Source organism: Ceratina calcarata, unplaced genomic scaffold, assembly GCF_001652005.2.
Source record: "Ceratina calcarata isolate Rehan_Ccalc_2016 unplaced genomic scaffold, ASM165200v1 scaffold154.2, whole genome shotgun sequence".
NCBI classification, from domain to species: domain Eukaryota; kingdom Metazoa; phylum Arthropoda; class Insecta; order Hymenoptera; family Apidae; genus Ceratina; species Ceratina calcarata.
In genome coordinates this window covers 230,319-257,055 of record NW_017136637.1, presented here as the reverse complement: position 1 = coordinate 257,055, position 26,737 = coordinate 230,319, and the positions used below count along the sequence as shown (strand labels likewise).

The following is a 26,737-nucleotide window of genomic DNA, read 5'->3' as shown; positions in this document are numbered from 1 at the left end:
ATTAACCTAATAATTGATTAAATAATAAGTAAATGATACAATGAACGAATAACGTTTATTATTTTTATAATTTACACCGTTCCTGTATTTTCACATTTCCTTTACATTCAATTTCAAAATAAAATTACATCAGTAACTATTTATCCAGACGTAGGTTAAAACTGTTTTTATTTTGACGTGCCAAACAGTATCGACTGGTATCGATCATAATTCTATAAACGCCTGATCGAGCATTGAAAATATAAGACGTACACTTATTAACACTCGTTTTCAATTTTGTCCCCTAGGGGAAACTAACACATGCACATAGCTGGCTCAGTTTCGTTGTTACTAGCTGCCTCTGTTCCGCGGTCGTCATGATTCGAGAGTCGATCGCGAGATATCGCTTCTACGGCCAACGTTGAAGCGGTTCTTCTGCCGATGTGTGTCTGTCTGGCGGTTTTCGATTCGAAGTAGAGACGGGGATAATTCCAGCGTTCGCTTCGAAACCGGAAGATTCGCGTTTTTTGTCTGGCACGCTCGCTCTGTGACGCGTTCTCGCTGTGATTGTTCGCGGCATCGTCGTCGTCGTCGTCGTCGTCGTACGTTCGTGCGATGTTAGTTGGCACTCTGTTCCACGAGGCGTTGCGTTATTTTTTTAGTGGCTGCCACTTCGATGTTGTGATCGCACTCGCCTTTGATTAATTGCAATTTGCGGAGCGAGGCGAGACGCGCGAACGCAATCATGTTCTGGGCCAATAATTACATGTCGTCTCCCAACATCGAGGCGCTCCTCAACAAAGAGGTAACCACCGACGTCTTCTTCCGTTCAGTGTGATGCGTCCGTCTGATTTTCGACCGCTCACCGAGATTCTGTGCGAACGGTGCTGTACGCGTCACGCTCGGTCTCTCGTTTCATTCTTCTCGCGTCCGGCTGCTGTTGCCGTTCTTTCCCCGTCCGTCGTTTACTCACTGTCTTTGTGTGTCTCCGTCGTTTCGCAGAACGTGACGTTGCACGAGCTGATGGACGAGGAGGATATTTTGCAAGAGTGCAAGGGCCAGAATAAGAAATTAATCGAGTAGTAAGTAACACCGATGACGACCACGACGAGTTCGCTTCATTCGGCGACCGTTCCCTTCCTCCCCGCGGGATGGATCGTCCGACGAACGTCGTCCTCGTCATCGTCCTCGTCGTTGTCTCGAGGGCGGTTGCGAACGCTGGCGTTTTCACCAGCCTATCGTTTTCGTGCCGTCCGCCCGACGCTCACGTCGCCACATTGTTTTGCGTAGTCTTGCGAGGTCCGACGTCTTGGAGGAACTCATATCGCTCACCACCAGAGAACCGTCAACAGACATAGAGGAACGTTGGCGTTATAGATATCCGAACATAGCTTGCGAGTTGTTGACTTGCGACGTCCCGATTTTGAACGAGAAGTTGGCAGGTACGCCGTGAACCGGATTTGCGTTTCCGCACGGTTCTCCCCGATTCGACAGGACGTTTTCCTGTTCTTCTTCTTCTTCTTCTTCTTGTTTTGCAGGCAACGAGACGCTTTTGGCCAAACTCTATTCTTTCATCGATACGGACCAGCCGTTGAACCCCCTTTTGGCGTCGTTCTTTAGTAAGACTATCGGGGTACTCATCGGTCACAAGACTGTTCAGGTGATTGTCTGTTCTTTCGTCGTTCTCGACTTCTCTCGCTAATCCGACGTGTCTCGCGTTCCATGGATGCGAGAGATGACGCGACGACGACTTGCATGATGCATCGTTGCGTTACGAGTATTAAACGTGGTACGTTCTCCGTTTTCCTCTGATCCCTGCTGCCGACCACCCGAACGCGTCCTCCGAATCCTACGTTTCCGTCCCGATTTTCCAGAACTGGTATTCGTATCAGTTCACTTGTTTGCAGCTTTTAGCCTTCTTGAAGAGCCGTCAGACCTGCGTCGATTTGCTTCTGCGACATTTGGAGACGTCCGCGATCATGGATCTCGTGCTGAAGCTTGTCAGTCAAGTCGAGGGAAATATGCGACAACATATACTGAACGTACGTGTAGCCACGCCGGCTCCCGACCGGTTCGAGTCTCGTCGATCTCGATTCGTCGTTATATTTTCGCCGATCGATGACGGCTCTGTGTGTGCGTGCGTGTGTGCGTTCGGATCCTGAAACGATCCTCGTTCGCTTTCTAGTGGTTGGACGGCCAACGGCTGGTGCAGAGACTCGTCAAGTTGATGTCCCCCGATTCCGAAGCCAGCAGACACGCGAACGCCTCGCAGTTGCTCTGTGACATGGTGACCGCCGCGAGGGAGAATCGACGTACGTCCACGTCGCGCACCGGTCCGGATCCTATTTTGAATACTCTCGAATCGTGAGTACTTCCTGAGAAAATTCAGCCGCAGCCACGAACCAAATTTTTCCTCTCCGTCCGTGCTACTCGCGCGCCCCGATTGCCTTCATTCGACGCGGTTCTGCTTTCCGTTACAGTCCGGATACGGTCGGCCTGATATTGGAAACTGTTCTCACCGGTGACAGGAAAGTGGAGAGTAGTATTATCGGTGGGATTCAGGTACTTCTTACCCTTTTCCCGAAAACCAACGACGAAAGGTAAGCGGGTGTTTTGGGCGTCATTTGTTCTTTTTCTTCTTGCTGTTGCGAGAGAACGAGAGAGAGAGAGAGAGAGAGTGTGTGTGTGTGTGTGTGTGTGCGCGCGCGCGCGCGCGTGTGTGTCTTATCACGAATCGGACGTTGCAGCGGAATGAACGAGGGCAATTCGGTTCAGAACGGCATGGAGGACGAGGGAACCATGGACAGCACGGAGGACCGTGTCAAGATGTCGTATGCGACTTTGCCTTACTTCGAGCAGCTGCACAGACTTCTCACGGATCCACCTTATGTAACTCTCGTGATATTTTTTCTTTTTCTGAGAAGACGAGACGTCAGGTTTTTTCGAACTGGTCGACTGCTCGCCGCGTCCTCTCGGTTTCCAACGACTTGATTACAGTGACTGTATGTGTGTGCGATTGCGATCGTGTGTTGTTGCAGAAGCCTCCTGTCAAGACGACTCTCGGTGTCTTGGAATGTCCGGTGGGTATTACGCGTTTACACGTCGCGAAGCTGTTCGTCACGCTCATGGCAACGGACAATGAGAAGATTTACGAGACCCTGGTGGAATTAGGAACGTTCCAAACCTTATTGGCAAGTCGACACCCGACCCCATCTTTTCTCCCGTACCTCGATCCTCTTGCTTCCCTTACACAGTCGGCGGCGGCGGCGGCGGCGGCGATCGTTAATTCGCTTCTGTGTGTTTGTAGGATTTATTTTTTAGATACGTGTGGAACAACTTTCTACATACTCAAGTACAATGTTGCCTGGCTTTGGCTGTCAATTGTGATTTCAAAGAAACGAATGACGTTATTTATGATAATGTGAGTATCGGTGAGTGTGCGTCTGCCGAGGCAGGGACGAAAACGCGATTGACCCACGCGGAATCCATCTCTGTTTTCAGGTATTTAACAGATGCAGATTGATAGAAAGAATTCTGGAAGCATGCGATAAGAGTGACGCTGCGACGACGGAGTATGTTCGCTCGACGAGACGAGTATTCATCCCTCGTCACTCCGCGCGTGGTGCTGTCCACGCGACCGTGTAGCGTTGCTTCTAACGCGACTCTTGTGTTTTTAGAAATGAAAAGAACGAGAACCAGCGGCAGGGATACATGGGCCATTTGATAAACATTGCGAATAATATTGTTAATCGACGTGAGAGCAGTGAACGTTTAGATAAATTTTTTAAGGACAATTTGTCACCCGAGTGTCTTAGCAAATGGGATAATTTTGTGGATACAGAATTGGCAAAGATCAACAAGATTCATCGGATTCTCCTGGTACGTCCGGCCCGGCGGCTCGATTTTCGACGCGATCCCCTCTGTCTCTCGCGAGGCACTCTCGTTCTACGTACGAGGTGCCGCGATTCACAATTGGTCCCACTACTGCGACTACTTTTTCAGGGTGGAAAGGCTGAAATTATGACGGGCTCCAGTGACAATCCGGACGAATATAGTTCTTATCCCCCAGAAGATTTTCTTCGGATACAACGAGTCGAACAAGTTAGTAATAGAATAGATTCCTCTCCCACGAGAGTGACTCGATTGGATGACGTCGGTTCGTCGAATCATACGCGTCTGTTTCTGTTTGCAATTTCTAGTTTTACTCCAAATACGTGAGCCAACACATGACGCCGCAGTTCACGCAGAACTTTGGATTTCACGATGAAGAATTCAACGACGGTGACGACGTTCTTCCGTGAGTAATCGTTTCTTTTTCTTCTTCTTCTTCTTCTTCTTCGTCGTCGTCGTCGTCGTCGTCGTCGTCGTTATACGTGATGATGTCGTTCCGCGGAGAAAAAAAAAAAACGCACGCCTTCCACGCGTTGAAACGATCGAGACGAAAGAACGACTGGGAGAATACCATTTCTCCTACGAACAGTGTGACGTGAAATAATATCGTTTGCAATACCCCCTTCTGTCTATAAATGCTATTATAGTACCTCGGTTGACCAATTAACAACGTTGGCCTTTACTCTCAGTGAGGAAGATCTCGACAAGAGCGAAGACATGTTCACTAAGGTACGGTACCGTGCGAGCGATCGCTTCGATTACGCGCGACGCTCGTCTCGTTCGATTTCGAACGAGTCCGACGACGCGAGTCGTTTCTTACGTCTGCTGCTCCGTCTCCGTGCAGATATGTCAGCAAAAGCAGAAGGCGGATTTGGAGGATGGAAACGCGGGAGCGGAATGGGGAGCGGACGAAGGCGAACTTACTTTCCAAACAGTGGTGGACAAACGCGACTGGCCGTCGAAACAGCAGCAGCACCAGCAGCGGCAGCTGCGACAGCAGCAGCAGCAACAGCAGAACGATTCGAATTCGTCCGACGACGAAGAAGACGACGAGACGCTGATGGACGTTCAGTCTTTTCCGAAGCGTACGGTTTCCTCTTTTGCGGACGTCCGCATTCATATATTCGCTTTGTTTCGTTGCCCGTGAACCCGTCTACGCGTTTTACTGCGTACAGTTTTCAAGTGCACGACAACTTGCAAAGTGTTGCCAATGTTTCTCGTTTTCTTCTCTGCTTCTAAATTCGTACGTTCGTTTGGTTTATTTTTTAATGATTTATTAATGGGTTCTAGTTTCTGCCGAGAGATCCTACTTGTTTTCCGGTCTTGCGTCCATCGAGACCGTCGCCGACACCGCCACCGCCACCACCACCAGACATTGGGACGTCGATCCGTGGGACGTTGTGCCGTCCGCGGAATCAGTTGAATCCACCGGTTGGGCTAATTTTGATAATTTCGAAAATACTCTGAACATGGAGAATACTGTGATAATAGATAATAATAAAATATGCGATGAAAGTAAGAAGGAACGAGAGTCGTATACGGAAAGCGTGGTGGACAACGAGACGACGACCACGACGACGGCGACGGTGACCACGACGTCGACCACGACCGATACTGCCGCGTTGGAGAGCGTAAAGATAGCCGCGGTGGAAACCATTGGCGCGGCGGGTGATACGAAGATCGAGGATTCATCGATTGATCGGAGTAACGCTTCGCCGCCGCATGTAGAAACGAATGTGAATCGTTCGACTGAGATCGCCGCCGACGCCGCCGCCGCCGCCACCACCGACGGGAGCAGCTTGTACGGGAGTTATATCGCGGACAAGAATGCGAACCCGAATGAAATTATTGTGGATCACAGCAGGTAAATGAAAAGAAAATCTCTCGAATGTTATCTGTTCATATTTTATATGATACCCTTCCATGTGTATACGCGTGCCGTCGCGTGTTCGTTTGTACGCGTCGCATCTCATGTGTACATATGTTCCCGCTTAGGGAAATCAAGTGCGAAGGGAACAACGTGGAGAAGGTGATGGTGGAATCCACGGAGACTACGGTACAAAGTGAAATTCGGTCGTCGAGCGAATGTGAGAATTCGTTTAGCGGAAAGAGAAACGAGATACCGGAAGCTGCTGCTGCCGCCGCCGCCGCCGCTGAGTTACCGTCGACGTATGCCAAGTGAGGAATTGGTCTGTTTCTGCGTACGGCATTGCAATAGAACGAAAAATGAAAAAAAAAATCATATCAAATATAAATTTGTACGACGAACTGGATCGGAATATATATTACGTCCCTATATTTTCGTTAGATCGCATTAATTGTGCATCGTCGCGTTGGCGCCTGGACACGAACGAGTAACGACTCGCAGCAGGGTATAAATACGGAATGAAAAGTAAAAGACTAAACCGACGCTCAACTACGATTAGTATATATATATTACTTGTTGATGTATATGTACATGTTTTCGGATCGCCAAAGTTTCGATTATAGTCACGTACGTCGTACATGAGATCCAAACGCGCGCGCGCGCGCGCGCGTGTGTGTGTGTGTGTGTGTGTGGGTGTGTGTGGGTGGACGTTGTTACGAAAGACGACAACGGGTCTCTTCGAATTGTTATCGTTCGTATGAAATCGATTGGACATTGTGCGAATCACATCCTTTGCGTCGCGTAGGAGATGGGTCGCGCGCCCTTTATAACGAAATCGACGACCACCAGTTTCGTACGACGTCGCTCGTCTCCTTGTCTCGCAGCAGCTCGCCATGGCTGTGCATCCGCGCTTTACGTGTACGTCGTACGTTTGAATGATACGCGAGGTTCCTCGAGACATCGCCGCTGTTGCTACCGCCGCCGCCGCCGATGATAAACGTACTTCGTAAAGAAAACTGGTGCTTTTGCTTCTTCGTTCGATAAGGCAAAGGTACTTATGTGCAGCAGTGCCTATTGTTTCATTGAGCGATTGCTCGTGCAACGATGCGATATAACCGCGCGTGATCGAGCCGAAAGAAGAAAATTATGTATTTTTATTACGTTGATGATATGATTCGATTCATCCGATGTATACACGATGTAATTGTACTCACCGAACTGTCTCAATAATGAATTTTATTTGATTTGCATTCCAAAACAAAGAGCTGTGTGAAACGATCCGTTCTCTGTAATCATTTTTTAGACAGATCATCTTCCAAGGAAAAGAGTAGCGTTCGATTGAAGAGGTAGCCGATTCGAGCTGGTGTACACTTTGATCGATGTGTACATAACTTCTTTTTTCGTAATGAATACGCTGTGACTCGTTAGTTATTTGATTCGATCAACGATTTTGGTACAATGATATGTTTATAGTATCGTACATGAAACATTGTACGCATGAGTAATAAATATAAGCAGTGTTCACGATCAAAAACCAAGGAGGTCTGTTACTATTGTTCGTTTCCGTTATTTTCTGCGACGAATGCCGGTTGACTGTCCTACAGATAGATGGGGTGTGATGGTGGAGAAAGAAAGACCGGAACGTCATCGAAACCGGAACACGGAGGTGGATGCGAACGTGTAAGAAATTTTAACTTGGTTCGTTGACTCGTTCAAGTTCTATTGACGACTTTCTTCATCGTACGAGAAACTTGTTGCTGCGGTTGACCGGCACCGCTACCGCCACCACTGCCGCCGCCAACGACGACGATTGGTCTGGCCTATCGTCGAGGTGGTAGGAGTACGACGAAATGAATGAATCGGTGTCATCGGTAGTAAAATATAATCGTTTAATCTCTTCGTATAAATTTTCAAAGTGTATCTGGTAAAGACTACGAATTAAAATATTTTGAATATTAAATTTTGCGTAGGTACTTTTGTTTATACAATCACGAACATTCCTGATCGTGATCGATAGTGAAAATGTATTTGTACTCGCGTACATCTAAATCCCGCTAAAAACTTGTAAATATTTTTGCCCCATCTGGTCTGCTGGTCTTTCCTGTGTGTATACGGTGTATAGTTTCTCCTGTCGCAAAAAGAGAACTTTACGTGACGACGCGATAAATTGCATGTTATGGGCACTGTGCAACGTTCGCGACTTTTCAACGAAAGGCGACGAAAGGCGACGTTCTCTCGCGTAAAGCTCAAAATACTCGCAGAGCGCTACACCGAGTTTACGATATTTTGATTCACCGCCGCCGCGTTTACCTATTTCACTATTTTACTATTTTACGCGATATTGAACGTCTGTCCACTGCCTTTAGCATCGTGGCGAAAAAGATTGTATTAACGAGTAGCAACAATGGCAGTGACCACAGCAACCATTATCGCGCGAACCCACTCTGAGACCCGTGTTAACTTTACTTGGACGGATGGATCGCTTCTCCGTATATACGAAATCCGTATCACGAAATTTCGCGCGCCCGCGCGTATAAATCTATGAATGAACCAAGATCCCAATGATCTAGCCGCGTGGTGTCTGTATTACGTACTCGAACTGCCTCGGAACACGATCGACGTTAAATTCGGTAAAGGACCGTCTCCGGTCTAGCACGCGACACCGTGCAGTGCTGAATTCCAGTTCAATGAGTTTGTTTCACTTCTAACAATTGAGGATAGTTTTCGACTATGTTCAACAAGATTCCATCTATGTACGTTCTTAGCTGCGCGTTCACCTCTTGTTGTTCCTTTAACGCTTGTCTCATCTGAAACACACGAAACGACGATGATGATAATGAACAACACGATGATTCAACGTGATAAACGTCGCTGAAATTTCTGATTTGACGTACTTCGGATACTGACGTACTACAGGGTGGTTCACCGTGTTCTCCGAGAAATTGTCCCCCCATCTGCAGCATAAATCGAGACGATTCGTAACAACGCTAATGACAACGCGAGATGCACGAAATTACAATATTCGTAGGTAGAAATTTATTGTAAACTTTAACGTACTTGATGATGATCTTCTTGATTCATGCCAGCTAGCAATTCTACAGCGAGACTTGGCCCTTTCTCGGCGGTATTGTTGTTACAGGGATTCAGCAGCAAGAGTTCACGGCCTGCCTGCAGAGCCGCCGCAGCTTGCAATTCATCTCGCGATTCCTCCAGACCTTGTGCGTGTGAATCATGTCGCAATGTTGAAAATGACAACGGTCTAATATCTATTTGTTGTTGTTGTATTGTTTCAAGAAATACTTAATGCGAACGTAGACGTACTTTTATTGCGTGTCTTTAGTTCTTCCACCTGTTGCATCAGCTCCTCCTCCATCCTCTGATGATCCCCGATTCTGACGGAGAGTTCCTGCCTGGCAGCTTCTACCTGATACTGAGCTTCGTTCGCACGGCTTATGGCCTGACGTTCGCTCTCTCGCGCGCTGTCAGATTCCCTTCTAGCCTCTTCCAGATCCGTTTCCAGTCGACTTTTCTCCGCTTTAACTTTTTCGAGTTGTTCGCGTAACCTTCCTATTTCTTCTCTTAAATTAGTACCCTCCGACTCTATCGCTTGCAATTTGATCGCATAGTTTTCTAATTGCAACTGTCGTTCGCGTTCCAAACGACTTGCCCAGTCTCTGTATCTCCGTTGTTCCGCCTGATTAGTGAACGAATCGCGTTAACAACGAAGCGAATGATAAAAATGAGTAACGATTCGTTCCGCCGCCGCTGCTGCTGCTGCTGCTGCTACTGGATAGACGAGTAGTTAGTTACCTGTAGCCTTTCCTCGGCTCTGGTCTCGGCGTCTTTGGCAGCTTCCTCCAACATTAATATCCTTGCTTGAAGCATAGCATTTTCCTGTTTCGCTCTGGCGTAACGCTCTTCTCCGACCGATTGAGTGTCTACCAAAGCATCCATCTGTTCTTGTATCATCTGCACCTGAAAAAATATTGAGGTGAAGACCACCATTACCACCACGTATGGCATATTAAATATGGAATAAGAAAACGCTTCTCGCGAAACACGCGAGAGAACAGAAAAGGTATCGGCGCGGCGCGGTAATAAAGCGACGGGTAGTTCTCGCTTAAAAGTACGCGGGTGTACGCTGCAGCAGACTTCTTGAGATACTGCAGCGATTAGACTGTCGACCCTGAGAGCCGAATCATTTTATTCGTACGTGTTAGATGATCGAGATCGCAGTTTCCGATAGTCTCACGTCTTCAATTTTCGACGGGTAATTCGGCGTCTATAAGTAGCTCCTGCACTGGTAGCATATGTATAACGAGTGTACAGCTGTACGTCTACAGAATACCCTACGCGCATTTAAATACATGTTCAATACGAGTTTCCAAGTTTAATTTCGAATAAAATAATCGACCGCGGTTCAATGACTGGTCTCGTCTATTCATTACGATATAGTTGAGTGAAACGGCGCATTTGTTGGCTCCTACTATATCGAATTCCACTTCAGTGTCCGACTACTTTGAGTGACTACGTCGTAGTATTCTATCGTCGTCGTCGTCGTCGTCGAGTAAGTACGGAGAAAATGTCACGTTTTCTATCGCGACAGCGTTCGCGATTCATCTTTTTCTCTGACTGATGGTCGTATCTCGTCCCCGTCGATCCATTACAGTACAGGATGGATTTTAATACCTTGGATTATTGCGCAATAATAAATAAGTTTTTACTACCCACCACACTACCGCCGACTGCTACTACCACCACTACTACTGCTTTACTGTTCGAATGTAGTTTCTCATCTGTTGGAGAGAATTTCATTCATACGCGAGCCTAGTTGACCTAGTATTCCGGGGATCTGATTGTGTGATCTGTTGTTCCCCGCCGAATGACTGAGACTGTGGATGGCCTTACTTGCTCGGTTAGTCGAGGACCGCGACGATGACGGGACAGTGGTGGACCGCGGGAAGACGGCTGTCCGACGAATTGGAACTGGCCCTCCCACAAGTCGTATTCGAGGCCGGCACCAGGCCCAGGAGACGGCCCCTCCCCGGCGGAAGTCATGATACGATTGTCATAACGTTCGATCGCACCTTCTGTGTCCGTCTCGTCATCGTCGTCATAACTGTTCGAATCCATTATGATTCGTCGTGTTATCTCTCTCTCTCTGTCTCTCACGTCACGCCTGTGTCGGGTAGACTCGTCGTCATCATCCTCTTTTACACTACTCCGCCGTCCGCCGACGATTCGATACAGAAGATTTCGATTCCGTTAGAACGACGACGTGCTGCCTGCTGCACGTCGTCGCCGGTCCCCCCTCCTCCGCTCTACAACGACACTCCGAACCTAACCTCGTAAGCTCGCCGCACCTGGGGAACCTAGTGGAAGTAGTAGTCCTCGAAGAATGAACGCGCAAGGATGATTTCGTAAGATGCACGGAAAGACCAACGACACTACGCGACGCACATCCTCGCGACTCCTCGATCGTACTTGGAATATAATCGTTCGCCTGAATCGCCCACTGTACACTGGCATTAGCCAAGAGGCTATTTGTGCACTCCATACTACGTATCGACTAACTTCTCAGTCGCTTGAATCGCGCGCATACGCACGCACGCACACACACACAAGCGGTCCAACATCGTGCGTGCGTGCGTACGTGCCGTCACATTAAGTATACATCGAACGTCGCGAACGGAGTTTCAGCGACCCTGCCCATGCATTCTTTACGAATCTAATTGCAGTCTAATTTCTGGAAATAATTTATCAAAAATGCTGCGACGTATTAAAAAATTACGTGCGACCATTTCTATTGCGACTGCGGAATGAAAGCAAAATTCTAATCGGAGAACTAGATTAACTTTCCAGAAATGATTTTACGCCCCCTGATTATCTTACGCAAAGCAGCATGCTTTCACCAGATGATATCCTCCTCTTCGGGAAATAAATTGAAAATTCGTGAATTGAACGTTGCACAGGATGACTTTACATAGAAAGATCTTTCTGTTTATTTGTGAACGCGCGCCTGTTATGTAAAGATAATAAGTTTAGTAAAGCTTATGCAAATGGGATTGAGGGAGATACCTAAATAATACGAGGTCAATGAAACGCTTCGCATGATACCTTTATTCGGAGAAACTGCTGCTGCTGCCGCCGCCGCCGCCGCCGCCGCCGCCGCCACCGCACATTTTCTTATAAACGCGCAATCCGAGATAACCGATTACAAACAGAACGATAAAGAAGTTAAGAAAAGGCCAACCTCTCCAACTTATAATTCCTCCAGACCTTAATTTACATGTCATACTCCTATGTATTAAACGCGCGCGGGCGCGCGCGCACGCGATTCCCGTAAAACTTTGTTCGATTTCGATCGCGATTTCTTATCTTTGTAAACGCGTAAAGAATTTTGTTCGGGACTATTTACATTTTATCCTCGATCGTGTTTTTGCAATGTACGCTTGCAATTGTTCGTCGTCGAGTTCTAACTTCATGATTTTCCATTTTTCATTTCTCACCTCGCGTAGAACGTGCGAAAAACGTATAATTTTTCGTAGAGAGTTTATTTTTGCTATAAAATTTTTAAATACGTTACAGCATTCAAGAAGGACACGTCGGATGGAAACGTTTTATAGTAACATTTTATTCAACGAATCGATGGATTCTTATCGTTTCATCGGCCGCGGTGATTTGCACTTTTCTGAACGTACTATTCGTCCTCGTCCTCGTCCTCCTGGACCAAAGTACGCACCACGTTAAATCTGTGTAATCTTGATTAAACAGGTAGACCGCTTCGCTACAATGGAGTGCGATCCTATACACATACAAAATATGTGATGCGTACACACTGAACGAAACGCGTCTCTTTGTTAAAGTGCCTGATTACCTGGTTCCAACGCCTGGATCAGTTTACTCGCTCGTGACCGTACGCGTTTCTTCGAGTTCGAGTTACCGCAATGATTAGCAACGCCATTGACTTGTAAACGGTGTGTGAAACGCGAAAGGAAAGTTACCAAGCTCGTTTAATTGCTGTTCGTGTTCATGACGCTACCGATCGTGTGATATCGTTCACAAAAGTATCAGATATATCGGTGGCGACGTTAACTTTGTTTTCCAACCGGTTGTATTCTATGACACCTTCGTTTCTACTCGCGTCGCGTTCGCAAACCGAGTAATTAGTTGCACGTTTCGTCGGCCACGTGCCATCCGACACAGGATGACAATCCTCGCATGCATCGCACAGAACATTATAATCTCTATCGTTCGGATCGGTTAGATCGGAGTATAGAACGTATTGGGCGGCGAGATAATTTTCTTTCCGCTCCTTTTTTCTCTTCGCGGTTGCGGCGGCGGCGGCGGCGGCGACGGCGGCGGCAGTAGTCTACAGGTGGTCAGAAAGGTCATCGGTTCAGTTTTGGTTATTTTTTAAGAGACCCTGTCCCGATTATGATCCTGGACATGGGAAGCGTTATCGTACACTGTATATTTACTCGTTTGAAATACGCGCGCGCGTTCGTTCTTATTGATTCATTCATCCCTAGACTGCCGATTTTTATGCAAGATATAAACGTTACGTTCTTTTTCCGGACGCTGGAAATGCATTAAATCTGCAGTCTGGAAGTGACGAACGAAATGAACTTCTTCCAACGTCGTCGTGTCTCGTCTATTGCTATTCACTGTTCTACAACGACGACGAGCCACGACGATTACGCGTTCGCGACGACCGGAACACGCAACCGGGCTGGGAAAGAAAGCCAGATTTACCTGTAATGCTGCTGGTTGGATCAAAGTGGGTAACCTGGCGTCGTGTAATCTTCGCTGGGTATCGCGAGATAGGGACCGATAGAAGATAAAGCTAACGATGAACAGCAACAGAAAGAAGAACAGTACAATGCCGAACCATGAAGAGCCACCGTTGCCAACGCCTTTCGGCTCCTGGACGTCGTTGCAATAAGGAGTGTAATATCCGCCCGGAGGATGGTACGGGTAAGGGCCGTATGGGTTCAAATAAGGCGGTGGTGGTGGATAATAGGGTATGTAGGGTGGATGCGGCGGCTGCTGATGACGGAATCTATCGTCTGTCGGATTTTCACTACTGGTAGGGGATGATCTTGCTCGGGGCGGTGATTGACAGGGTGAATTGCGAGCGCACATCTAAAGATCTCGACGCTGTTTATACATTTTACGAGGTGGTCATCGACTGTACTCTCGCCAAATACGAGAGTAATAATTTTGCATAGGGTTAAACGTGATGATGTCTCGGAAGTAAATTTGGTCACGACGACGACGACGACGATATAAGATCTTTATATCGATATTAATTGAGTCGAAAACTTCAGGTATCTCGAGTGGCCACATGAAAACAATGACGGTTGACAACATGAATCGTACGCTTCGGTCTGTCTGTCTCTACTTCATCTCTATTGCGTACAGTGTCGGATCGTCGATCTTGTGTTACGCGTTCATAGTTGTGTAATGAGAAGAGTACTCACTTTGTGATTTAGACCGATGATGACATCATCCTCGAGGGAGACATCGCTGTACATATCGTCCGCGGGATCACAGTTGGAACCTCTACCAGAGCTGTTGAAACTGCCGCTTCGATAAAGCTGACTGCAACGAACGAGAATAATGTACAACAAGCTATAGCAGCTACTAGTAATCGCAGTAGCAACAACAGCAGCAGCAGCAGCAGCAGCAGCAGCAGCAGCAGCAACAGCAGCAATCTGTAGAAATCATCTACTATCCTCGACGATAGGGAGAGTATATATACATATACTTTTCAGAAACGAAATAATTCAAAAATGAGACAAACGGGAAGATACTAGTAGGTAGTAATTAATATCTGCGCAAGGAGAATAATTCTAGTAGTATAGATTTGTGGGAGCATAAAAGGAAATGGAAGCGCAGATAGTGCCCACGCTTTAGAAAGTCCACCACCGCCGCTGCCGCCGCCGCCGCCGCCGCCGCCGTTGTTGTTTCACGAAATGACTCAAAGATTATCGTTGAACGTCGCTCGCGCGGATACCGTTCTTTATGGTTCGCTTTCGAAACGTAGATTCCTCGCTGCTGACAGTGTGTGAGTTACATCGTTTCTATTGTTATACCATGATGTCATTTCTCGGAGTTCGAAGAAAATACATTTTGGGTACTTTTCCACGCGTTTACCAGGCTCAATGATATAATAGGCGGTAATACGTTGTTAATTTAAACACGTCGTAATTGTCGAACGAAAACAACTTTGTGTAACATCGTACAGTTGTTGTTAGGAAGAGTTGGTAAGTTATCTTACATACCTTGCTAAAGCATTGGAACTAAGCCTCTTTCTTCCAGAGCTGTAACAGACGAAAACGTTAACGTGACCGTGTATATGTATATCCGAAGATGTTGTAATTTTGTGACTGCTGTTCTCTTCTACTTGTTGTTAGTTTTAATCGATTCACATGCGCGCGCGCGCGTATCACCCTCTAGAACGTAGTTCGAATCAGCATTTCGTTCGCCAACATCCCGACGACAATCGGCCAAATCGCAATTTCTATAAATGAACCAAATAGATAGTCGACGGCGAAAATAGACCAAGGTCGAAATTCGATTCGACCAGCAGAGCCAAGAAAGACACTGCTGCTGTACATACTGCGTCTGCTGCTGCTGCGTAAAATTGTCATAGAAAATGTTGTCGATGGACGTTCATTGTGAATGGATGACCGTGTGCACTATTTAATATTTTCTCTTGTTCAACACCTCCACTACTGCTACGATTTTTGCCCGCTTCTCCCACGCTCCGTATACACGCGTACACGAAGAAATTTTAATTAACTTCTCGCCGATAAGCCGCGGGCATTTCTTCGGGAACGAGTTTCTTATCCGCCTCCGCGTCCTCCTCGGTCTATACGACTAACACGACTAAAGACGTCCGTAATTTATCAGACGGTGTTACAGAAGCAACTTTTTCGCATACGACATCGTCATTGTCCTCGGTGAGGTGAAAAGAAATTCTCTCATGCTGCTGAAATAAAATATATGTCCGCCGCCGGTGGCACGTGGTGAACTTCGGTTTTTGCACGCTGCCGCCGCCGTTGCCGCCGCCGTTGCCGCCGCGCAGCTTCCGTTCCAGACGGAACACTGCTTGCCACGAACAGTGTTTAATATCATATTTAATTATTAATTGTTCGATCGGTCCGCGCGGTTCGAATAAACTCGCGGCTACCCGCGCGAGTTATAGAAAAAAAGATGATGTTCCACGCAATTAGTAAAAAGTGCTTACCAGGGAGGTGTTCGCCTGAGTGACGTTCGCAGCCAAGAATGTCTTCCTATGGTTGAATTCGGACTTCTTGGATTTCTATTTGAGACGATAACGAAAACATTTACAATTCCATTGTTCAATTCTAAAATCTTATTTTCAAGTATAATCGATGATTGAACAAAATAAAATTAGTTTCTAATTGAATTCGAATTCGATTTGGATACGGATACGGATGAGTACGAGATACGACCGCGAAATGCCATGTGATCGTTGAGTGTCTGTTGCATGCGTTTAATGCCGTTCAGGTAGGCAGGCACAATCGGGGAACGAAAAAATGTATGTACTGTATGCAACAGTTTGTAAACGACCAAATGGTGGTTATTAAATGAATTCCGAAAAACGCGAACATGCGAGCTGCACGGTTTTAGTTTTTCTTTCCACGCGAAAACGTTTCTTGGACGCATCGTATCGATCTAGCCAAGCATATTATATATATATATATATATATATATATACATTTAAGCGTGCAGGAAACAGATCCGTTCGAATGATACTCGCGTACAAATCGTATACATAAATTCTCAGAATACTGAGTACCGCCAATCTTGTAAAAACAATACGTACTGCAAGGCACCGAAAGATAAATGACAAAAGGAGATGACACCGAATAATGTCACGAACCGACAATTCCGAACACCCACTTATTAACGTCGAACATATCTCGCGAATCTGAACAAAAATACAAACTTGTCGCTATAGGAAATAAAAATAGTAATTTATTCACGCACGTGCGTCGCTCAACGATCAAGACACCAGTGTGTATATATACTATATACGGATCGCCGACTGGAAACTGAACGATCTGTTTGTGTGTGTAATTGAAAAATGTTTGCGCGCTAAATCACGGCAACGCTACTTCTCGTTTCAAACTACTGCCGCCACTGCCGCCGCCGCCGCCGCCGCCGTCGTAGTACCATCGATATCATCGTCGCCGCAGCAGCAGTTACAGGGAAACAGGGAAAACTGGATCAATATGCAGATGTATGTATGTGTGTGTGTGTGTGTGTGTGTGAAGATATATAGAGATATAGAAAAACCGGAGCAACGAACTTACTTGAGGAGGAGGGAATTGGTGCCGGTAGGCGAGGGTGCGGAGCTACTACCACCCGGCGGCGAGTCCATCCCGTCGTCGGCATCACCTTCGACGGAACCGAACGCCTCGTAGCTCTCTTCCTCGTCGTTCTTCACGCAGCAGGGCTTCTCGCCGCAAACACCATCGATGCGTTCGGGACTAGCCGAGAAATGTCCAGAGTCTTGAAGATTCGGGTTGAGATCTACCACCGACGGCGGTGGCGGCGGCGGCGGCGATTCCGCCGCCGACATAGAAAACGAGGGCGGACCACTTCGGCTCCATTCGTCCACGACACCGGGTGCACCGTTCACGCGGCCGTCACCCTCGTTATGCGATTGGCGAGCACCCGGTAAGATGGCATCACCATCACGAGCTACAACGTCACTGTCGGACACGACGACATGCGATGTAGCCACGTTGTTAGGTGAGACATTTACACAACCCGTACTGGAGCTTACCGCCATCCTTCGTTATCCAGATTGGCTGCTCGGCGGAACCGACTGAACCAACAAATATCCGACGAGCTCCTTTGACCGTCCCGCTGCTGCAACTGGAGTCGACGTCGTCGTCGTCGTCGTCGTCGTCGTTATTGTCGTCGTCTTTCTGAAACAAAACCCGAACACTGACATTTTCCAGGGCGAATAAAATATTGACGACGACGACGACGACGACGACAACGACCACAACGATATCGGTTTCGAACGGCGAATCGAACTTTTCGAAAACTTTTTAACATCGCACTCATCGTACTTCGTATGCACTGTTTACCTGGTACGATACCACATAGTACAAAAGCAATGATCTATTACTATGACAGTCGGCAACGACGGAGGGTCTATGAGTCAGACGAGTCGTAAAAGAGAAAGAGAAAATAAAAGGACACGTCCCTGGAATGTAACACGATCTCCGTTTTATCTCCTTTAGCATTCTTGACCGGTGAAGCTGACGGCAACGTACCGCCGTCGCCGTCGCCGCCGCCGAGAAACAGAGACAGGAAGATTTTGTAACGTTCACGATCTACGTACATACCTACGTACATGTATATGTACGTGAATGTAATTCTATGAATATGCAACATCACGCGGCTCTGACTCTAAGAAAAGCGTGAGAACCAGGAGAACACTGGTCATGATATATCGCTGACTCAAACTCGGACGCGATATGAGCCAAGTCCAAGGTGCTAAACATGTAGTTTGTCATGGTACATCTGCGGTTTTCAAGGCGAAGGCACACCGTTTGTAGAAGATAGAGGGTAGATCATCTACATTTTATCACGCATCGGAAAGATTTCATATTTATATGCATATAAAACGCGACGCCAACGCACAGTTATTGGCTGATTTCGATCTAGCTAGATTCAATTACTATAGGCTACACCACGCTTCGAATACGATCGATCGATTTTCATATTCGCGTTGATCACGCAACCGTGTATCGAGCAAAGCGAGCGAAGCCAAACCAATTAATATGACGACGACGACGACGACGACGACGACGACGACGACGAGCAACAAGTCAAATCTCGCAGCTCCGTTTTAAATATTTTCTTTAATACATATACACATTTAACTTACAATTATGACACGCTTTGTAATTTCGTTATTAACGAGAGAGAAAGATTAGACCGCTGCAATGCCCTCTCCCCTCTCGCGTACATATATGTCTTGATGTCTCACATCGAATAGATCGATTACCGTTTAATTCTCCTCGTGTTAATTGACACACATGTGCCGACGACGACGACGACGACGACGACGACGACGACTCATGATCGTTGTTCTCGACTTCGACTCGGTTCCATGCGATTATATCAGCAATGAAATGACTAGACGACAATAGTCAGTAATTATACAGTATGACACTGTGCTACTGTCACACTGTCACCTAGTCAGATAAAACACATTCAGATCTATAGCGATAATTTTATGATACATAGATCAATTTGATTTGCAAGCGTTCGTTTCTATCATAATTTTTATTTATTTTTGCCACCACACGTAAACGACGACGCATGGACTCGCCACGGCGAACACCAAGAACTTTATTAGCATCAATACGAGAATCATCTACGGCGCGCAGGATGACCGGCCTGGTACTTCCCCGGGTATAACTAGGGATTCTTAAATAAGGGATCGGACGAAGCGCTGCAGAGATCGGTCACCGGTGGGATACTTCTGATTTAAACTATACAGTTTAAACAGTTCAAGCTACATTTTTATGTTCATGGTTAAAGGATATGCGTCAGGTGTAGTGAAGAACTCATAACTTGAATTCTTAATATTAATTGTGTTTAGTAAGTGTATTATACACATAAATAAATTGATCAGTGTCTCCTTTTCATTAGTTTGATTTATATTGAATATTGTTCAATTTGTAAAGATAACGTTTTACAATTACAATAATTAACAAATTTCAGTTTGAAAAGCTGATATTCTGAAAATAGTAAACATTTTAAGACAGGTTCATCGGTACATTTAAGTCAGCATTAATTTTTTATAAAAAATCGTGACTTTTTATTTACGTATAATTGTATACTATAAAATATTCGGTATATAACTTTCGTTCAATTCGCAAGCTGAACTTGAACCTTTTAAGATGAACCTCCGTTTATCCCCGACATGGCAGCAACGGCGGCGCATTGTCTGATCCCTTGTTTAAGGATCCCCGGGTATAACTTGTCTCACTCGAAACGGAATGCGTAAATGCGTGATTTCGAATTGACTGGTGGGAGATAGTATTCCACCAGTGTCGCTATTTATGTGGAGCAAGCTCGAAAGTGTATTAGACTGTAGCAGAACGACGGCGAACAACACGCGAATACTATTACACTGAACGTTCGGCGACAGCGTGTAATACGTTTAACCTTAATTATTATATGATACACCGCAATATCGTTTAGCTTTGTTATTACACGGAGTCGATATATTAAAGTAATGCACGCACTTACAACGAGCTACGTCTTAATTCAGAGATACGACCGCGTCAAGTATTCGATGCGACTTTGAAACTGAAACACACCGCTCTTCTCAACGATTATTACGTATTTGCTCCTTGAACTCGTTGAAACTACAAATGATCGAATTTCAAGTTCAGTCCTGGTCGCATCAAATATGATGCGATTACATCTAAGCGACGCACGAAACCAGTTTTCATAGTCTTTATAATCTGATCAAAGGAGGTATAGCGCGCGCGCGCGCGCGAGTGACATCGCAGGCAACGTGCCCCACGTTACTACTACCTATTATTGTTATTGTTATTAATTCGTCTCTGCTGTAAGTAAATAGGTAGGTTGTTTTAGGAACGAAAGTTTCGTGAAAAGAAAGAGAGACGTCCGCTGCATCGTGCACTGTGTGACTCACCTTGAACCGAACGACAGCGAGTCAGCGAAAGAAATGCAGCAGCAGGGGAATTAATGTTCACCGATGCGCGAGACAAAACTTGGAGCGATTCGGTTGCGATCGAGTGAATGGATTAATTAACGGGACAAACGACGTGCGCGCGTATAGAAACGATAAAGGAACGATCGAGAAACCCGACACGCAGATACACTTTTCTAACGATAACTTGTCAACCACGGTGAAACACCTTCGGTATACACATCGCGCGAGTTACGATCAGGTAGTAGACGCGCACAAAAACCGTCACAGGTACAGGCAGCAGCGGCGAGTGCCCTTTTGTGCTTGCACACAGGTAGGTTCGCCGGAGGCCAACTGTTGGCCTCGCTCGGCAACGACGGAACCGCGATGAATTCGTAGACTGCCTCCTCGTGGCAATGGCAGATGAACTGAGAACCGAACAACAGCGGAACCGAGTTGACGAACGATCGAACGAGAGTACGACTGAAACGTAACGCGAAAACGAACGAAACGATCGTGCACTGATCACCGTGGAGAGGATCCATGCCAGGTGGTACGCATGCGCATCAGAACAGGAATGTTCGTGCATACACGAATACGTTTTACTATTGCACCCATACATAAAGGGATTTAGGTATACGTACATACGGCGGCCACATCGCGCTAAACATCACGGTCGTACCCGCTGCAGGTACGAGAAAGCGCCAGTGTCTCTCAACTTACGCGAGTGGGAATTTGAAGCTTTGTCAACTTCTAACCTGCATAAATAATATCTAGGAATAAAAAATTCGATTCGCGCGCCATCGCCACATAGTATACAGTCATATTTATCTGTTAATATCTCTGTTAAAAAAACTATTTGTGTCTCTGAATACGTGTTTTTACGAGCCGCTTTCCGAATTTTTCTTGTAAACCTCCTTATAAACCAGTTCCTGCATTTGCATCCGCAGCAACATTCTTCTGTCGGCAGGTAACGTTCTTATATGAGGTAAAAGACTCATGAGGAAGTAATAATTATCGTCGAAACGGTTTCCTTCGAGAGGATCGATCGGGATCCCAATGTTCCCGCCACCACCGCCGCCGCCGCCGCCAACGCCACCACCACCGCTGCCGTCACTGTCGCCCATAAGAACCTGTTCCGGCGAAATGTTCTGCAGCATCATTTCGTTCTCAGTGAGGTTGTCGGAGACGTTTTGAAACTCGAGATTGTCGAAACTCTCTTCGGCGGGTTCTTGCTTCACGTCTATCTGGTGATGATTGACAGCGTCGATCTTCAATCCGTTGCTGTCATTGCCAATCGACAAGAGATGATTCGCGATCAAGTTTCGATCGTCGATGTTCCTGCTGGTCGATCCGTTCGCGTTCAAGGTACCGCCGTCGCCCTCGCTTTCGCTCGGTATACGATCGTCGTCTTGGCAGCAGGAGTTGCTTCGTTCCCAAATAGGAGGACGAGGTAACATTTGTTCTTTTAAGAACTGTAAACTTTTGAAGTGTATCCATACCGGTCTGTTCCGGTGAAATTTGCTTTTACGGTAAACCTGGTCCTTCTTTAACTCTGCCCGAAAAGTATCTCGCAAACCTTTCCACTTCGCTTTTAATACCGGCTCTGGAAAACGTAGAAACGGTGGATCTTTATTCGCTGTCGTCGAAATCGTGTTTCTACGCGCGTATCGCAATGTGCTTCATTATGCGCTGATTTTACATGAAAGTTATTAGCTTTCAGCGACGAATGGATCAGGAAGTCAGAATTTATAACCGCGGTGCATATATCAGCGATAATAAAAACACTTTATTGACTCTGTGTGCACGCATGCGTTTTTACCACCGCCGCCGCCGCAGCCGCCGCCGCCACGCCGCCACCGCCGCCGTCACAGAATAACAACAGGCTTGCGCCGCCACACAGTGAAATTTAAATTTTCCTCCGTGTGTGTCACGACGATACGGTAAAAAATAGCAAGGAATAATTGTGAGTCGTTCATTTACTTAAAGTATGATTTTACGATGAATTAGGAAAATAAAATCCGATTTCGAATCGAGAATCTGTCTGAAAAGAGTGAGGTTAATCGAGACAATGCTATTCGTACATACGAGCGAGTAGGTATAGCGTCAGTGTATATATGCATGTACAAAGCTACGTACGTAAATGCGTACACACGTGACGTACACATAGACATACATTAGACAATGAACGGAGACGACGATAGAAAAATTTCTTGTTGCATTGAAGCGCGTATGTACGAGCAATTACGGTGTAAACATTTTGTCTACGCACAGAGAAACTGTGTACATGCTGTGTTACACTATTTTACAATTGAAATTATTGTAAATAGTACTTGTACAATGAACACGACGTATTGCTGAAGACGTGAGATATCATTTGTTGCTTGAACACGTGATTTAATCGCGCGAGCTATTAAACAGAAATATTGTTCGAGTGCCGACGTACCACCTACATACACAGAGGAAAGGAATCCCGAAAATGCGCGCGCGAGAATAACTCGGTTTGCCGCGGACAAATTAGATTCCATCCACCTACTAGGTAGCTTGAATATTGACGCGATTTCCATCCAAACGCGGTTCGTCACTTCGCGATTGTGATAAGAGATATGCCTTTGATTCCAAAGCGCTGGCCGTTTGTAAACTTCAGCGATTAGCCGATTCGCGTCCATCTTCACCTCGTCCCCCCTCATGCTAACCGGTCGGTCGGATCCCCGGAGGATCGCAGAAGGATAATTTTCTTGACGACTTTTCCGAAATAATACGCGAACAACACAAATGTATCGCGTGCGCTGGGGGCTAGTCAATCCGATAGGAACAAAGTACGGGCGAATACTAGCGCTGGGATAGCGATTAGCGCGCAGGACGCAGCTCTCGGGGTAACGATCGATTCGCGTTTCGCCCTCATCTTGCCCTTGCTAGCGCGAATAACTTTGTCTTTCCCTCCTACCCTACCCGTTGCGTCGCGTACACTACCTACACTACTTTGTTTTGTCGGTTTAAACATTTTTTCATTCCACTCCGTGCTTCGTCGTTTCGACGACGACACACGAAACTTTATACGCGACCGCAATAATTACAAGCGTGTAGAATGGATTAGATTTGAAAGCGACTCGCTCGTCAGTTATTTGGTCTATAATTGTTTAAAGAGTAGTCGACCACGTTATAGTTCAAATACAGCTCAATTCCTGTTTTTCAACTGCGCATATTTCAGATTTTAAACGATATGACGACGACGACGACGACGACGAATGCTTTCGAATTGATAGCGCAAGGCGCCGAAGCACGCGTGTACAAAGGTATTTACTTGGGACGATCGACCTTGATGAAAGAAAGATTCGAAAAGAAATACAGACACACGGATTTAGATAATCGCCTGACGAAAGATCGGATAAAGGCCGAATGTCGCGCGATACTTCGCGCTAAAGCTGCAGGTAAAATGGGGGCGAATCGCATTTCGCCGTATCCGATAAACCAGACGACGAAACATACTTGCTTCCCGACTTCTTCTCTCTTTCAAGGAGTTACCACGCCGGCTGTTTATTTAGCAAATTTTCAACGACGTTGTATTTACATGGAGTATATAGAAAATGCAGTGTTACTGAAAGAATTTATCGAAAAGAACGTTTCGAAGTCAGGAACCGACGTACTAGCTGATTCTTCCACGCTTCTGCTGAATGTAATTGCCGACGCACTCGGCACGATAATCGCCAAGTTGCATTCGAAAAATATAATTCACGGTGATTTGACTACGTCTAACATACTTTTGAAGAACGTTAACGAACACCACTCTACTGACACTGGGAACTATGACGATGGTATGACGATACGTTTGCAGCATACGTTTTCCACACCAATGTTCGATTCGATTCGATTCGATTCCGTCTGTTCTCGAGTTATTTACTATTTTTATTTGTAGTTACTACGAGTAATTTCGTCGTGATAGACTTTGGATTAGCTCGTATTGAATCGAGCGTAGAAGATAAAGCTGTGGACTTGTACGTTCTCGAACGATCATTGTCGAGTGCACATTCGGAGGTGCCTCTTTTGTTTTCGAAGATATTCGATACCTATCAGAAATGTTACACGAATAGAAATCAGTGTAAAGAGATCGTTACAAAGTACAAGGAGGTGCAATCACGGGGGCGGAAACGACTAATGATTGGTTAGAGCTCATCGCCGTGCTTCTTTTCTTCTTATCAATACATTCAAACAGATTTTATTGACCCGGTCGTATCTTTAATTATTTACGACGTACACGTTGAATAAATATAAATGATCCTCTTGGACGTGAGTAATAGTTGACGACTAACATCGACAACATCAATCGAATATTAGGCTTGGTAAGAGCAATTAAAAATTCACAAAGCAATGCAAAAAGAGTTTTATAAAAATTTCGCACAAATGATACTTCTCTGTATTGAGCCTGTGTTTCAATATTGACCAAAGGATGCCTGTTCCTTGTTCTCTCGTGTCCTTCCCAGGCATACGATCTTACAGTACTCATTCCTATCTATACGACGACGACGACGACGACAATGACGTGTCGTTCGTCCGTACCGATCAAAGGAAAAATCATTTGAAGCGAACTAATTATTATTACTTTTGTTGTTGTCGCTGTTTTTGAGCAAAGAGAAGACATTTCGTTTTTCAGTAGACAAATATTCTTTTTATGTAATAGCGGTTTAATTACGTACAAGTGAATTATAACAAATTCTGCTCGGTATGTTCGTCGAATGCATTTTGCGTGGTGGGTACAAAACGTGTCGTCGTTTCGCAGACTAACACGTGAATCGTTCTCTGCTGCGAAAATGTTTGAGATAACGTTTTCGTGACGAGTATTAGCATGTGTGGTTCATGCGATCGATTTTCAATGGTCAACAGTCCCCCGCTGTTGCCCGCCGTAATAATTATTATTTGAGATATACAGAACCGCAGATAAGGGATCAATCGAAATGCAGCCCCGAGTATATGATGATCCAAGTTACCTAAATGCCGTAATGATTAATTATTGTAAATTGGAAATATGGTTCGAAAATTATATTACCAAGAAACCAGCAAAAGATGTCATGAAACCTTCCTTGGTTAATTCCCATACACCACCAAATTCTTCCTCGTCAATTTGTTGAAAATTACTGAAATACAGGTATGTAACACCCGCGTTAACTAACACGAAACTGAAACGTACAAATACGAAGGCATCGTTGAATGGTACAGTTGCATAGTACATGATACATATTGTCATTGTTCATTAGTTGCTGCTGCTGCTGCTGCTGCTGCTGCTGTTGTTGCTGTTACAATTATTATAAAACTTACAGTAGTAGTGCTATGAAACCTTTCAAAGGTATAAGGCCCCATCCTATGCCAACTATGATGCCGATCGCTTGCCTGGCCCAGTATATAACGTCGAGAAACTCCTCCTACAACGAACGAAACTGTCGTAATCGTTGCACGAATAAACTGTGTACACGTATCTTAAACATTAGGTGCTGCTGGAAATAATCTAGTCTACTATGGTTATGTTTACTTTGTCCGGCCATTCGGAGTTTGCCGTTATTGCACGTGTCCACACGCTTGACTCGCATCGGTTGCCACCGTTTCCAATCTTCTCGGATTTCGTACGCGACATTTTAGCCAGTTTACTTCTCAACTCTGCAGTGTGAATAGAAAGAACGTGTGATAAAATTCATCAGCATTTCCTGCGCGCGCGAATTGAATTCCGATCGTCGTCTTGCTCTTGCTCGGCGGTGCTTTAAACCTTATCTTCCGCTGCGCCGCGATACTGCCTGCCTGTCATTCACCAGCAGCAGGTGCCATTCACCATCAGCAGCCATATCTCCACTCACTCGAACTCTTGTGAATATTATGGAAACGTGCCAGATTTCATACAATTTTACACGCACGCGTACTAATTTCGTTACACGTCACACCACACGTCGTCGATGGTCGTCGACGACGACCCACCGGCGCCCGCCGCCGGTACTACATACGTAGTACCAGTAGTACCTGCCAGTATTTCATCAGAATGAATTAAATTCCAAGTATCGTCGTCATTTATTCGTATGGCGATCGAATTGTGTCGCACGTATGATTTGATATTTTTATTGTACGCCTGATCGAGCATTGAAAAGATAAGACGTACACTTATTAACACTCGTTTCGAATTTTGTCCCTAACACCTGCACATAGCTGGCTCAGTTTCGTTGTTACTAGCTGTACAGAATCAATGTTCAAAAGAGTATGTTATATTTATTGTATATACGATATGGGTGGAGGAACGA

The 26,737-nt window shown here is 45.9% G+C and overlaps 5 protein-coding genes across 16 annotated transcripts; 2 read left to right on the top strand and 3 right to left on the bottom strand.

Moving 5' to 3' along the window:
• Positions 1-265: 265 nt before the first annotated feature.
• fmt (phosphatase 6 regulatory subunit 1-like protein fmt) lies at positions 266-7,275 on the top strand. 2 transcript variants are annotated; one of them, XM_018036853.2, is made up of 18 exons: positions 266-784; positions 982-1,061; positions 1,270-1,421; positions 1,518-1,639; positions 1,854-2,021; positions 2,165-2,343; positions 2,460-2,579; positions 2,727-2,868; positions 3,018-3,170; positions 3,287-3,400; positions 3,481-3,551; positions 3,657-3,858; positions 3,982-4,080; positions 4,179-4,276; positions 4,560-4,599; positions 4,715-4,955; positions 5,161-5,734; positions 5,866-7,275. In XM_018036853.2, exons 1-18 carry the CDS (start codon positions 725-727, stop codon positions 6,050-6,052), a joined length of 2,802 nt encoding a protein of 933 aa, XP_017892342.1. In that variant the 5' UTR covers positions 266-724; the 3' UTR covers positions 6,053-7,275. The 2 variants fall into 2 exon arrangements, with proteins under 2 accessions (XP_017892342.1, XP_017892341.1); XM_018036852.2 differs by having other exon boundaries at positions 4,518-4,599.
• A 359-nt stretch (positions 7,276-7,634) lies between these two features.
• On the bottom strand, positions 7,635-21,335 carry nuf (rab11 family-interacting protein nuf). Of its 8 annotated transcripts, none has more exons than XM_026819644.1 (11): positions 21,104-21,335; positions 17,562-17,706; positions 17,086-17,476; positions 15,993-16,067; positions 15,025-15,063; positions 14,221-14,341; positions 9,548-9,712; positions 9,059-9,431; positions 8,795-8,952; positions 8,632-8,691; positions 7,635-8,544 (listed from the first exon to the last, which is right to left on the bottom strand). In XM_026819644.1, the coding sequence occupies exons 1-11, from the start codon at positions 21,128-21,130 to the stop codon at positions 8,422-8,424; spliced, it is 1,677 nt and encodes a 558-aa protein (XP_026675445.1). In that variant the 5' UTR covers positions 21,131-21,335; the 3' UTR covers positions 7,635-8,421. The 8 variants fall into 8 exon arrangements, with proteins under 8 accessions (XP_026675445.1, XP_026675446.1, XP_026675442.1 ...); XM_026819645.1 differs by lacking the exon at positions 21,104-21,335 and adding an exon at positions 20,463-20,573 and having other exon boundaries at positions 17,562-17,702; XM_026819641.1 differs by lacking the exon at positions 21,104-21,335 and adding an exon at positions 18,061-18,599 and having other exon boundaries at positions 17,562-17,702.
• Positions 12,549-14,214, bottom strand: LOC108632347 (cyclin-K). The gene is made up of 2 exons (XM_026819672.1): positions 13,493-14,214; positions 12,549-13,180 (listed from the first exon to the last, which is right to left on the bottom strand). The coding sequence occupies exons 1-2, from the start codon at positions 13,880-13,882 to the stop codon at positions 13,154-13,156; spliced, it is 417 nt and encodes a 138-aa protein (XP_026675473.1). The 5' UTR covers positions 13,883-14,214; the 3' UTR covers positions 12,549-13,153.
• Positions 21,336-21,820: 485 nt separating the features above from the next.
• On the top strand, positions 21,821-25,513 carry Prpk (TP53 regulating kinase). 4 transcript variants are annotated; one of them, XM_026819671.1, is made up of 5 exons: positions 21,821-21,912; positions 22,176-22,402; positions 23,671-23,890; positions 23,978-24,274; positions 24,376-25,513. In XM_026819671.1, exons 3-5 carry the CDS (start codon positions 23,683-23,685, stop codon positions 24,624-24,626), a joined length of 756 nt encoding a protein of 251 aa, XP_026675472.1. In that variant the 5' UTR covers positions 21,821-21,912; positions 22,176-22,402; positions 23,671-23,682; the 3' UTR covers positions 24,627-25,513. The 4 variants fall into 4 exon arrangements, with proteins under 4 accessions (XP_026675472.1, XP_017892346.1, XP_026675471.1 ...); XM_018036857.2 differs by having other exon boundaries at positions 22,176-22,425; XM_026819670.1 differs by having other exon boundaries at positions 22,176-22,553.
• Positions 25,121-26,596, bottom strand: LOC108632349 (uncharacterized protein RAB5IF homolog). The gene is made up of 5 exons (XM_018036863.2): positions 26,215-26,596; positions 25,984-26,108; positions 25,773-25,876; positions 25,504-25,633; positions 25,121-25,444 (listed from the first exon to the last, which is right to left on the bottom strand). Exons 2-5 carry the CDS (start codon positions 26,083-26,085, stop codon positions 25,403-25,405), a joined length of 378 nt encoding a protein of 125 aa, XP_017892352.1. The 5' UTR covers positions 26,086-26,108; positions 26,215-26,596; the 3' UTR covers positions 25,121-25,402.
• Between the last annotated feature and the right edge of the window lie 141 nt (positions 26,597-26,737).

Bases quoted from the DNA above. Each gene is read 5' to 3' on its own strand.
- fmt (XM_018036852.2), top strand. From the start codon at position 725: ATGTTCTGGGCCAATAATTACATGTCGTCTCCCAACATCGAGGCGCTC. The intron at 3,401-3,480 runs GTGAGTATCGGT...CTCTGTTTTCAG, and splicing joins ATGACGTTATTTATGATAAT to GTATTTAACAGATGCAGATT. The intron at 4,081-4,178 runs GTTAGTAATAGA...TGCAATTTCTAG, and splicing joins GGATACAACGAGTCGAACAA to TTTTACTCCAAATACGTGAG.
- LOC108632347 (XM_026819672.1), bottom strand. From the start codon at position 13,882: ATGTGCGCTCGCAATTCACCCTGTCAATCACCGCCCCGAGCAAGATCA. The intron at 13,181-13,492 runs GTAAATCTGGCT...TCCCATGTCCAG, and splicing joins TCCAACCAGCAGCATTACAG to GATCATAATCGGGACAGGGT.
- Prpk (XM_026819671.1), top strand. From the start codon at position 23,683: ATGACGACGACGACGACGACGACGAATGCTTTCGAATTGATAGCGCAA. The intron at 23,891-23,977 runs GTAAAATGGGGG...CTCTCTTTCAAG, and splicing joins ACTTCGCGCTAAAGCTGCAG to GAGTTACCACGCCGGCTGTT. The intron at 24,275-24,375 runs GTATGACGATAC...TTTTATTTGTAG, and splicing joins CACTGGGAACTATGACGATG to TTACTACGAGTAATTTCGTC.
- LOC108632349 (XM_018036863.2), bottom strand. From the start codon at position 26,085: ATGTCGCGTACGAAATCCGAGAAGATTGGAAACGGTGGCAACCGATGC. The intron at 25,877-25,983 runs GTAAACATAACC...CGTTCGTTGTAG, and splicing joins ACTCCGAATGGCCGGACAAA to GAGGAGTTTCTCGACGTTAT. The intron at 25,445-25,503 runs GTAATATAATTT...TACGGCATTTAG, and splicing joins CATCTTTTGCTGGTTTCTTG to GTAACTTGGATCATCATATA.
- nuf (XM_026819639.1), bottom strand. From the start codon at position 18,030: ATGCTAAAGGAGATAAAACGGAGATCGTGTTACATTCCAGGGACGTGT. The intron at 17,707-17,871 runs GTAAACAGTGCA...GTTTTGTTTCAG, and splicing joins ACTATGTGGTATCGTACCAG to AAAGACGACGACAATAACGA. The intron at 9,432-9,547 runs GTAACTAACTAC...TTCACTAATCAG, and splicing joins GAGCCGAGGAAAGGCTACAG to GCGGAACAACGGAGATACAG.